Source organism: Diadema antillarum, unplaced genomic scaffold (assembly GCF_040938485.1).
Source record: "Diadema antillarum isolate AM-2024a unplaced genomic scaffold, OU_Dant_1.0 seq00000716_RagTag, whole genome shotgun sequence".
Lineage (NCBI taxonomy): Eukaryota > Metazoa > Echinodermata > Echinoidea > Diadematoida > Diadematidae > Diadema > Diadema antillarum.
Genome location: NW_027271620.1, coordinates 209,487 through 222,897, shown reverse-complemented (window position 1 = coordinate 222,897; position 13,411 = coordinate 209,487). Strand labels below are relative to the sequence as shown.

General features: G+C 36.8%; 1 protein-coding gene across 1 annotated transcript in view; it reads right to left on the bottom strand.

The window, feature by feature from the left end:
* Window positions 1-8,340: 8,340 nt before the first annotated feature.
* LOC139737938 (GTP-binding protein 10-like) overlaps window positions 8,341-13,411 on the bottom strand; it is a 103,461-nt gene continuing 98,390 nt past the window's right edge. Inside the window, exon 9 of the mRNA XM_071648602.1 lies at window positions 8,341-8,889. Coding sequence (XP_071504703.1) covers window positions 8,714-8,889 — 176 coding nt within the window. The 3' untranslated portion in view covers window positions 8,341-8,713. The remainder of the gene's footprint in view (window positions 8,890-13,411) is intronic.

The window sequence follows — 13,411 nt, the reverse complement described above, 5'->3', positions numbered from 1 at the left end:
AAAAGTGATACATTTTTTGACATCATTACAAAGAGCATCTTCCGCAGGGATGAGGCAAGGAAACCCAATTTCCCAAAACATATTTATTTCATGTGATGAATTACTTTCATAAGTTATATGTATGACAGAATAAGCTGATAAGAGGAATAGAAATAGATGGTCATGATGTCAATATACCGCGTGTCCCACAAAAAATGCTAATGGCACTCTAAATGAGTATAATTTGAAAATTACCAAATCATATTGTACATAATTTCATAATCGTAAACTAGCATTATTTTATACAACTGGCTTAAATTTCATGCGATATGGTCCATTGGACACAGAGATATAAGCCTTCTTCCAGCACTCATCAGAAAACCTCTCAATCAGAAGAATATTGGAGTAGTAAGTGTGGATTCAGTGAAAATAAGCGGAAGTTGATTCATAGATTACCTTTTGTATCAGATACAAAGAGTAGGATTTTTCAGTATAAAGTCAATACAAGGCCATTGTTGACAAACAGGTTATCTACAATGAAATTAGTTGATACTGAATTGTGTAGTTTTTGTGGAGAAAATATTGAGACAATAGAACATCCTTTCACGGGATGCCATCATGCATGTAGTTTTGAGGAAGAACTTCTAAAATGGTGGCATGCGAAATTTGATGTCAACCTTTAGTTGAAGTGTGAAGATATCATATTTGGAATAACTGTGAGTAGTACTCACAGTATACCCTTGTTGAATAACTGTATTGCTATTGCTAAACAGTCACTGCATATTCAAGGTTTCTTGGAATTTTCCCTCCTTTAGGTTTTTCGGATGAAGTTGGAAAAGATATATAAAAGTGAGAATTGCAATTCAGAATAGGCAAGTGAGTAAGTTCGAGAGAAAGTGGAAAGATATGTTTACTGGGGAACACTCTTATAGTTAGATATCTAGAGTATGGACATTTATCATGTTTTATGTTGAATACTAGGATGTGGAGGATGAGGAGCAGTATGTTTCTTATTCAGAGATGTACAGAATAGATATTAGTTTATATACAGAGAACCATCTACCTTGATTGTGCAAAGTAGTGAATTTTCCCAATATGACTTGTATTTGTATCTTTGTTGTTGTTGTTGTTTCTAATATGTTGAAAATAAAAACTGAATTAAAGATTAAAAAAGCTCTCGATCATTTTTGTTCCATCATTACCGCCGCTGACCAGTTCTCGCCGTTATCACACTAGGTACAAACCAGTTAATGAATCTTATCGTACCTACGCTCTTCATACGATGGAACATGCAGGGCATGCATGGTCATGAGGATGAACTGGTCAGATACCTATAGATTCTAAAAGAGATGAAATTATTCATGTGATACAGGAAATTTGGTAACATAATCCCTAATTACTAGTATAGCTGTTTCTAAAAAACCAGGGACACCCGACGAAGAGGTGGATGCACTATGTGCATAATTCCCTGAATTATAATTACCAAAGTTCGTAAATAGATTGTGAAATGCAATTGATAGATATTCATGTAGATGATTGTGTCATTTCGGTGATTATTACAATCCGTGTAACAAATTGAAAGAAGAAATTTGAATGGAGTACTAAATTGTGTACAAGATGTTTCATATTTGTCAATACTTGGAGATTTTAATTCGCATAACAAGTTATGGGAAAGCGCAAAAACCAATGGTAGCGGTCGCATAATTGAAAACTTTCTTATGTAGAACGGTATTGTAATTCTAAATGATGGATCTGGGACTAGAAAAACCCTACACACTGGCAAAATATCTTGCCTTGATTTATCCATCACATCCCCGTCCCTAGCTAATAAATATGAATGGCGAGTTTTATCTGATAAATTTGGAAGCGACCACTTCCCTATAAGAATAGATTTGCATCTCAACAGTAACAAACAATTGATGAGTAATTCAAATGATCATTCAACAAGTAAATGGTCTTAAAAGAGTATGAACTGGAATAATTTTGAACGTATCTATGAGGAACATTTTTGAACTTTTGACTTAGAAATATGTGAGAAATTAGACACACTGAAACTTATAATTTACTTATAAAGTAATTAATATACTTAAATAACAATTTAATGAGCATATTGTTTTGGAAAGCCATGGTCGTTTGGGAATTCGTTTGTAATGCTGTATATGACACTTCCTTAAAGGAATGCATGCATCAAAGCAATTATTCAAAATATCGAGAAAATTATCATATACCTAGACAATATATGTGAGAAATTAGACACACTGAAACTTATAATTTACTTATAAAGTAATTAATATACTTAAATAACAATTTAATTTGCGTCATACACATCTGACCAGTCCGATGATTGAATTAAAAAAAAAATAACTAGAGCAATATTTTCATGTGTGAATTTGCGATGCAATAGATGCTTTCGAGTTGTACTTAGGCTCTTCGGTCCAATTTAAAGTGACAAAATATCAGACAAGGCAAGTGCCAAAATGTGTCTTGCCCATTCGCGTAGAACAAAAATGACTGTTTTCCTAACTCCCGGAAGTTCATTGACCCCGCCTATGACCTTTGACCTCGTGGTGACCTTTAACTCCACAAAGGACATTTACCAGCCAAGTTTGTTAAAATACAGACATAGGGATAAAAAGTTATGAGCCATAATCGATACGCGCCGTAAAAACTTAACATTGGGCCCCAAAAGTTCGTTGACCTGTCTGTGACCTTTGACCGTGTGGTGACCTTCAACTTCCCAAGGGACATCTACCATCCAAGTTTGGTCACAAACAGACGTATGGATCAAAAAGTTATGAGCCATAATCGATACGCGCCGTAAAAACTTAATGTTGGGCCCTAAAAATTTGTTGACACATGTCTGTAACATTTGACCTTGTGGTGACCTTCAACTTCCCAAGGGACATCTACCATCCAAGTCTGGTCACAAATGGATGTATACATCAAAAAGTTTTGAGCCATAATCAAAACGCGCTGTAAAAACTTAACATTGGGCCCATAAGTTCATTAACCCCTGCATGTGACCTTTGACCTGGGGATGACCTTCATGTCTGGTAAAATGTGTAACTTTGTATAACCACTCTTCCCTCCAACTTTGATTGAAATTGAAGTCCTCAGTAGAGAGTTATTCAAGTTTTTGTAGCATCACGGATGGACGACAGATGGACGGACGGACAGACGCCGCAGGCGATCCCTTAGTCTCCCCGCACGTCCAGTGGGCTCAACAAAAATGGTCTGATATATCACTCACCACTATGCCTGCTTTGGGGAAAGGCTAAAGATGAGAAAACAGAGTAGCAGAATGAATGACGCAGAGTAGTAGAATGAATAGTTATTGTGGGTTTAGAAAGAAGAGGCAGAAATTAAGCTTGTAATACATTATCAGGAAGTTAGGAGAGGCAGCATTCCTGTGCCACAATAGGTTAATATTGATATCCCCCACAATGATGCAATCCCTGTTTTGAAATGTACCGATTCAAAAAATATCGTTAGTAATTTTCGTAAAATCATTTTAACTAAATTGAGGTGGTGTGTATATCCGTCAAGCAGAATGTTCTTCCCCTGTCGAACTGATATTGGAATAAATAATATGTTTCTTGTTATTACACCATTCATGTATTTCAATTCTTCCTTAATTATGTAATCTTATGAACAGGGAACATATATAGTCACTCCATCACTCTATTTGATCTGTGACACATATACCCAATTCATCATTCTAGTGAATTTAATGAACAATACAGAACTGTCGAATGTTGCTCCAAGTTGTACACATGTGCAAACCGAATGTGTGAAATAACACAGTTAACATTACTACAATAAACAATTCAGTTGGCTTACAACGAAAATGTGAAATATCAATCACAATGATTTGTTGGAAGTACTACAGTCTCAAAGCATACCAGATTCTGGTTGCTATGTAATTTTCTTACTAATCAATAATCAACAATTGAAAAATATTCGGCTGGAGCAGTACCCATGAATCTTCCACTCTTCAGTGAATCGCATGCAGCATGTTTGAAATTACAATTGCTAGGGCATGCCTGATCATCATGTAATGTTCTACCTCTCCACTTCTGTATGGGGAGGGTGCTTCAGGAATGAACATTTACATGTATTTGCATTTGCAAATAAGAGGGTGCATAATTCACAGAAGTACTGCTTAAAGGGATGGTATACTTTTGGTTGAGATAGGAATTCAGGTTTTAACTTTTTACGAGTTAATTAAAATTCCCATCTCATCCAAATCTACACCATCCCTTTAATGCAGTTTCACATGTGCTTAAAGGACAAGTTCACCTTCATAAACATAAAGAATGAGAGAATGCAACAATAATAGTAGAACACATCAGTGAAAGTTTGAGGAAAATTGGACAATCCGTTCAAAAGTTATGAATTTTTAAAATTTTTGTGTTGGAACCGCTGGATGAGGAGACTACTACAGCTTGTGAGTCATATGCGTACAACAGTATAAAGAAAATGTAAAAGAAAATTCAACATATTTTCACTTTTTTCACATAATAAAAGAGCACTTGACTTGCCTCTTTCTAAAGGCAGGGGGAATAATATTACCCATAACATTTGTCGGTAACGAGTCAGGGGAATGTGTACTTTTTTCAAAAGATGGAATTTTGTGAAATTCTCTTTATATTTTCCTTATATTGTTGTACGCATGTGACATCTAAGTTATTTATACACTGCAGTAGTCTTCTCATCCAGCGGTTACTGCACAAAAACTTCAAAAATTCATAACTTTTGAACGGATTGTCTGATTTTCCTCAAACTTTCACTGATGTGTTCTACTAATATTGCTACATTCTCTCAATCCTTATGTTTATGAAGGTGAACTTGTCCTTTAATAACTATATACGCCGAATATTTCGCGAGGTTTTTATTTTCGTGAACTTCGTGAGTCAGCTGCTATTCGTGAAGTAAAAACATGTGAAAATATTGACTCTAATGCCGATATGAATGTGACGTATGTGTATACATTTCTCTGTTCAGTACAGGACTTCACGATCGCAAATTTAACCACTCATGAAATTGTCAGGAAGTCCCGATTAGCAAAAATTTAGACTCGCGAAATATATGGCATATACAGTAAGTGATAGAACGTGGTGAAACAAGCAATACTTATTTCCATTCATATCCAATGTACGACAAAGTCACACAGGTTGTACATTGTAAGGCAATCATTTAATACCATGAACCGACCGAATGAAAATTCATATGAACAATCAAAAAGTTCAACGTACATAAAGCAGCCAATAATTAAACCACCTTTGCAAAGTACACCTTAGTTGCACCTTTGCAAAGTACAATGACAACATGCTCACTGCAGGAATGCGGGTGTTTTACTAAATGTGCTGTATAAGTTTGTCAAATTTTTTTCACATATTACTTTTCTTGCCAGTACATCATTTGCATTATCAGCAGTGTGTTATTTGTAAATTGAATTCTTGTGATGTTTTAGCACTTGAAAACTCTGCCACACGTTTCTATTGAAAAACACGCACAGCAACTTTTCATTAATCAACTTGCATTCTCTACCCTCTAAGATGGATGACTCCAGCCATCTTGACGAAATTGTTGAAAGAGTGAATTTTCTTTTCCCATGGATTGGATCCAGGGGCTGCCCCTGGCAATGCCATGAACTGCTTTCATCCTTATCCAATAAGGTATACTACATCTTTAACTCTTCATGTGCCATGGTGAAAACCCCGTGTGCCACATTATTCTGAGACACTAACGTAGTCATGCTTTGTGAAAACATTCTATTTTTTCAAGTCAATGTAACTTTAATAGATTTCTGTTGAGCTGGACAAAGTGGGTAAAGTTGAAGAGAAAATACCAAGCGTTGCTTTGATGTATTATTGTATGACAAATCTAGGATTGTTTTTCTTTCACATGACCAGTGGCTACACTACTGTAAAGGCATGACTTTTGCACACAAAACAGTGACATAAACTTACAATTTACATGCAAATCCAGGAGGGAACACTGCTTGCGTTTGAGCAGAATATGTGAAGTTGGCAGGCCATCGACTGAATCGGACGTGCGAACGTAGTACATAAAGAGTTAAAGGGTGTGTACAGTTCTGGTTGAGGTGAGGATTTAGCTTTTAAACGTTTTGCGAGATATTCAGAAACCACTTTATGAGATGTCAAAGAGCATGCAATTCTATGTAGTATCAAAAGTTTATTTGATGAAAATCGGTTTTGAAATGGCTCAGATAGCCAAAAACAAGGTGAAACAAAAAGATCCTCATAAAAGGCGTGGCCTGTTGCCTTTCATTATTATCACTTTTTTTGATATCTCAGCCATTTGAAAACCAACTTTCATCAAATAAACGTTGAATCCTTCTTAAAATTACATGCTCTTTCATATTTCATAAGAGGTTTCTCATTATCTCACTTAGGAATGTTCAAAACATGAATCCCCACCTCAACCAGTACTGTACAGTCCCTTTAAATGGGTAAGATATGAATATACTCTGAAGTGTCATTTGACAAGTTGAAATCTGCTTTCAGGCCATCTCTCGGAGCTTCTATGTGGGATACCACAAACAAGACCATGAACAATGACTTTTTATACCCCAGACATAGAGATAGGCTTCCCATGGATCATGAGTGTGGATAACTGCATAAAATCAACCAACAAATATATGAGAGTAAATGTGCTATGGATTTCACTTTAAGTAGAACTACATTGCCTTTTATCTATCTTTTCTTCGTCTTCTTTTTTCTTACTACAGTGTACACAATTTTTTTTTTTTCACATATTGTGCAATGTCTAAGAATTTGTATTTTTATTCATTTTTTTTCGGTCTGATTGTGCAAATTAGCTTTGAAAACTAGTATCTCACAAAGTGTAGTCATACACACATAAATCACTTTGCATGTCTTTCTCAATGTTTCCTGATGACACGTATTGCCAACCCCTACATTTCTCTAATGCTATTTTATTATTTCATATGTGTCTCCATTATTTGTGTTTGCATTTCCTAATTTTCAGTATCTATTTACGTCGGGGTTGTAGTCAGGTAAAGACAGTATTTCAACATATATACTACCAGTATTCTAATGCATTGTATCACTGGAAATCTTATTGATTTCTGGAAGTACTGCTCAGACAATATGGCACATTTCCCTAATCATGATTATGTATCGCAAATCTATCACCAATGTATCATTAGATGGACCAAATGTGTGGGTGACATCAGACCAAAAGAAGAATGTCAAAGTTGTAGTTGTTGTGATGGCCCTCTTTAGATTAGGTCTCCCATTGAGTCACAACTGCCATTGTAGTCAAGAAGTTAGATTCTTTGCCTCTAGAATAAACCAAATTGAATAGGATTGGCTGGAGAACTTTTGGATCTGGTTGTGATCGAAATAAAATGTTTACCCTCCCATTTGAGCAACTTTGCATTCTCTGCCAAACTTGGATATCTGCACATAATAAAATCTGGCCATTCACTGTAAAAAAAAAAAGGGGGGGGGGGGGAGGAAAGAGGTTTAAAATTCAGTTTGGTCCCATACAGCTTTTTCAACCATGTCCCTTGCTCCTGGAGGTCACCTATACCACACAATTTGTATCCCCTGCATTATAAGTGATTCGCATCAACATTACTTAGAAGCAACCCATGGGTTATGAGATGAAATACTGTATTCACGAGTAACAGGAAAGGGAACAAAAGCCATCATTTAAAAGTGTCAGTAATAGCTTCCCTGACTCAATGGTGCAGGAGAAATATAGTCCCTCTCTCTTTCTCATGCTTGTTTACTTTTATGTTTTTTTTTTTTTGGGGGGGGGTTTGCTGTCCCCTCACATCAACTCCGTACGAAAAAATAAAATAAGCTATTTTTAAAAAGGAAAGCACAAAAAAGAAATGGAAAGTATGCGTGCAGTTTTAAAAGTTTTGCAAATTTGTTACATTGTTTTTACATTTGACAATGTTACTTATACTCAAGAATCCAGCTGAAAGGGATGGTATAGATTTGGTTGAAGTGGGGATTCAGGTTATAACTTCCAGCAAGATAATTACCTTGCAGCTGAAAGGGATGGTATAGATTTGGTTGAAGTGGGGATTCAGGTTATAACTTCCAGCAAGATAATTACCTTGTTAGAAACCACTCATGAAATAACAAAGAGCATACAATTCTTAGAGGAATTAAAAGTTTATTTGATGAAAATCTGGTTTGAAATGGCCGAGATATAAAAAAACAAAGTGGTCCTAATAAAAGGTGGGACCCACCTTTTATTAGGACCGCTTAAAAAAAAAAAAAAAAAAACTACATTATAGATATCTCAGCCTTTTCAAAACTGATTTTCATCAAATAAACTTTAAATTCCTCTCATAATTGTATATTTGTCATATGAGTGGTTTCTAATGTATCACAAAAAGTTAACACCTGAATCCCCATCTCAACCAAAACTATACCATCCCTTGAAGCACTGACATCTCAGTTATCTATAGTCCAACAAGTACAACATACTTGTGTGTATTTGTGTATTGTGCTTACTGGTATATATAACACTGTATCAGGTATAATGAAGAAATTGGCTAAGCTTCAATCTCCTTGTTATAGCTAAGCTTTAATCTCCTTCTCTCCTTCTTACAGCAAGGTTCCATGAAGCATCACATTACAGAATCTCTGTGATGGTTGCAAAATTCCAGCACTACCAGTTACTACGACGACATCAAAATGTCATGCAAGCATGTCATTCGCTTTTTCTAATGACTGTCAATTACATCTCGTATTCTCTGTTGCAGATGGTTAAGTCCTCTTAGCTCCTTGGCAGAAATGGGTATGATATCCTCAAAGGAAATTGGTTGCTTTAAAGCCAATCTCAATTCTTCTTGCATGTGAGGTGATGCTGTGATGGACTCATCCAGGCAATGATGTGGATCTATATTGCAAATCAACAAAAGTATTAACTGGCATGCATATCATTCTTTGGTAATTCAAACAATACATTTATACAAGAACTTTTGGGGGATTATTTTTGATACAGCATATGAATAATTATCCATTTGAATGAAAGCAGCAGAGTAATGAAAATCTGAACAAACTTGAAAGTAAGTTTTACCAACAAGGCAGCTTATGGTTTGTCAATAACAATCTTTTGCCACCTGCCTGCACAGTTTGGTGTGGTTTAGTTTGGGTTGGTTTCAACTTTTTTATTTTATTTATTCAAGTATAGTGAAAGAATTGACACAAAGTGTGCACAAAAAAAACAATAAAATAAATGAAAGATGCAATTCAATATCAAAGTTGCCAGGTTTGTAACTACACATTGGTAACATAACATATGGGTCCAACCCACCATCTTGACACAATTCTTAAAGTTTGATAATGCCGACCATTCTGCCTGCATTTTAAAGAAACACTATAGAATATGATTATTCTTGCATCTTTATTCAGATTTACGAGGAAATACAACTAATATTAGAATGATGCATTATGGCCCACTGACTGAGGGATATAAGTAAAAAAAAAAAAACCTGTTGCTCGAAAAAATATTTTGCCAGCATAATGTAGAATTTTAGCATTTTAAAGGACAAGTTCACATTAACATACATACATTTGGACTGAGTGAATGCAGCAATATAAGTAAAACACATCAGTGAAAGTTTGAGGAAAATCGGACAATCCATTCAAAAGTTATGGGTTTCTAAAGTTTCATTGCCGCCATCACTGGATGAGGAGACTACAAGAGCTTGTGATGTCACATGTGTAGAACGATATAAAGAAAATATAAAGAAGATTCAACATATTTTCACTTTTCATGCATGATAAAAGTGCACCTCACTTGCTTCTTTCAGAAGGTATGGGGAATGATATTACCTTCAACATATGTCAGTAACAAGTCCAGGGAATGTGTACTTCAAAAAAAAAGATTGAATTTTAAAAAATTTTCTTTATACAGTCAATCTCGCCGAAGTCGACATAATTGGGACTGAGCAAACCATGTCAACATTCTGTCGACTTATAAATTTATATTAATTTTCCCTCTACAGAGTAAGATTTGGATGGTGATGCAAACTGCTTTACAAATCTCACTCCTTTTGCCGTCATCTGATTTCGTTGATTTTGTTGACATGATCTTCACTGCCAAATGAGTTAAAATATCTATAAATTTTCTCTCCTAATCGCCAAAATTTCTTTGCCCAAATTCTTATTACCATACACTGAAAGGAATTGCAGTGCACTGGAGCAAGTGGTCGCAAGCCATGCTAAAAAATGCCAGGCCCGTCAGACGGCTGCGAGCATTGCCATCTCTCTCGCTCTGCATTCATGCCCGCCCGCCGGCACCTGACCCGCGCCGCATGCTCAAAACAAAATGGCGCCTGAGGTGCTCCAAAGCGAGCGCGGCGTGTGCGTTGAGAACGTACTGTATTACAGAACCTACATCGTATTGCGTATGGCCTACTGCCTAACGTCGTCTGCTGCGGAGAGATCTTATGCGTGCGTGCGCTGCTGGAGTGTAGCAGCACGGTCGATAGCATACAGCTCTATGGGGCATTCACATCACGTATAAACACCCAACATGCCCTTTCCAATGTGGCCTTGGTGCCCCTCTGATTGACCTAAGTGCCCTGGCCTCTTGGAAAAAGTGCCCTTTTCTAAATGGCTGTGCCCCTCCAAAATCCTATTTCGAGGCCTGATTTGATACACTTGCATTTAATTTTTTAAAAGTTGCATTCAACTGCTAAGTCTCTAGAAATGGCCCAGGTTTCCAATCTTGCTACTGAAGAATTAACAAAATGAATATTCAGATCAATGAAAGGGTCTATTTCATGTTCAGATATCCAACATCTTTCTACTAGGAATCTAGGCATTCAAAATTGTTGTGCTTTGAGAATAACCAATCTTCATTCTGGGATGAACAAAGCTTTGGAATATATTAATGAACATCACCCCTAACAAACATATCCCTGCAAACTGTGAGAACAAATAATGAGCATGCAGAGATCCCAGCGAGCACTGGGCAATATAGTTAGCTGTGCATATATACAGCTGTCAACATGGGTGAGTGTACTCATCAATATTAACATCGTTCCTATACCGAGTTAAAATTCAAAAATCGAGAAACCAGAATGAAGGGCCTACCCATAAAGTCTTCGATTGTTAAAATGTTGTATACTCTGTGTAAGCCAAGAGGATATCCAATTCTGCTAGGTCTCACGTCTGTAGGCCTCACGAACAGAGACTTGGATCCCTGACCCTGTCTTATTGAGTGGTGTGGGTGCCTGGTCGTTTGCACTCCCTGTTGGGTGAACTACCATTTCTTAAGCCCCTTTTACAATTTTATGGATTGCACCACGGATGACCACGGATTGTCGATCCGGGATCATCCGTATTGTTTCCGGCATGACCGTGCTGACTCCGTGAAGTGATCCGGCATTATCCTTAATCATCCAACATGTCCGCAGAAAAAAATTAAGCTGGCTTAATTTTTCATTCCGGACATCACGGATGAAAATTACTACAAACGCTTCCATGTTGGGACTGTCTACTCCGTGTTGCCTCTGTACTCATTCCGGGACAATCCGTGCAGACATCCGGAAGTCCATATTAGTATCGGCTCCATCCAGGATGAAAAATTTGTGTATTTTGCCAATACAAAGTCACAAAGTCCACAAAATTTGCTCATGTCTTCCCCATATCAGTTCAGCAATCAACCCCTCATACTCGTGTAGTGGTCACCTGGAGCTTCAGTGACCCTCAAGTATCTCCTCGCTGTTTTTTTTATTTCTTTTGTTTTGTTTGTGCTATGATGTTGCAGCAAAATGAGAGTTTGCAACAAAGATATTTGCCTTATGATGTCGACAAGCAGAAGCATAGGTAGGCTGCTGTAGATTTTCTGGTATATTTGCTTGTTATATTTAGCTCTGAGAATGATACAAGTATCACAAGCCAAACCAAAAATCATCTGTCAACATTTTGGGGATATCCGTGTAAGGACCGCAAAGGGACCCAGTTGCATCCATGCTCTTCCTTGATGTCTGTGTTAGCTCTGTATCTTGTCCGCTGTGGTCCACGTTCATTCCTTGTCTGTCCATATAGGCACCGTACTTATCTGTGTAGACTTTGTACTTGTCCGTGTAGACACCCAGTAGGAATCGTATTCACACCAGCATTGCGAGGAAAATCGATATTTTGCATGCCGGAACACCACGGATGACGATCCATGGTTATCCATGAAGCAATCCGTGAAAGTGTAAAAGGGGCTTCAGCAAGCAATCGCTGTCACTGCGTGCCACTAGACCTACTAGGACTGCCACTTGACTAGTCCTAGTCCTAGTTCTAGTCTAGAGTCTATATGTATTGGGTGCTGGTTTCTTCTAACTAGGCATAAATCGTACTTGCTGTTGAAGAGAAGAGAGTCCATTAGGATTTAGATTTTGAAATTTACTTAGCCCTCAGCCATGTTAGCTTAGAAAACTGTCAATATGTAAAAAAGTAGCCTACCACTCATACATAATATGCATTAGCTCCTTAAATATACAGTTTTTCTACGGTCAGCACGTATGGATAACGATGCAAATTTTATTTTGCATATCTGAAAATCTCCCCACATATTTCATATAAATAGATTGCTTTTGCAGAGATTCCTTTTGACATTAATAAATATTGTTTGACATGTTGATTTCACATCCATATTGCAACTAGAACCGGAATTTGTCAACACTGACAAATTAGGTGATCCGATCTCTTCGAAAATCAATGATTTGAGTCCTGATCCAAATATTCATGACCATACAGGTTTCATCTGTGTTGACGGGACATTGGCTGTGTGATGTTTGGATTCTCATTTAGAAAAGGGAGTGAGACCTGCCATCTTTGGTACCGAATTCCGTATACACTAACGGAAATACAGAATGAAGTATATTTGACCTTTGACCTCATTTTGCACACCCAAGATGGCGTCTAAGCAAAAAGTGATTATTTTATGAAATGATTCTTGTAACATTGTCTTTGCGTGTGCAAAATATGGGAAAGATAGGACATGTATTCACCAAGATACAGGATGAAACATTTATGACCTTTGACCCTAATTTACATACCCAAGATGGTGTCCGATCAAGTAGTTGTTATTTTATGAAATAATGTACGTGACATGTACTAAACATGTGCAAAATATGGGATTGATAGCCATTGTTGTTGTTCATCTATTGCACAGAAAGTAGTAGAAACAAAGAAAAATAAAGAAAAAATAATGATATTTTATAGAAATTTGAAGGAGAAGCATAAAAAAATCAGAAAAAGATAAAGTAAGGAAAGTGAGATTAAGATTAACTAAAGAAAAAGAAGAAAAAAGTGTTAAAAAAAAAAAAAAAAATATTGGCAGGGGTGAGCCTCGAACCAGGGACCTTAGGATTACGAGTCGGATGCGCTACGCAATGACCTATTTCATTCTCCATAGG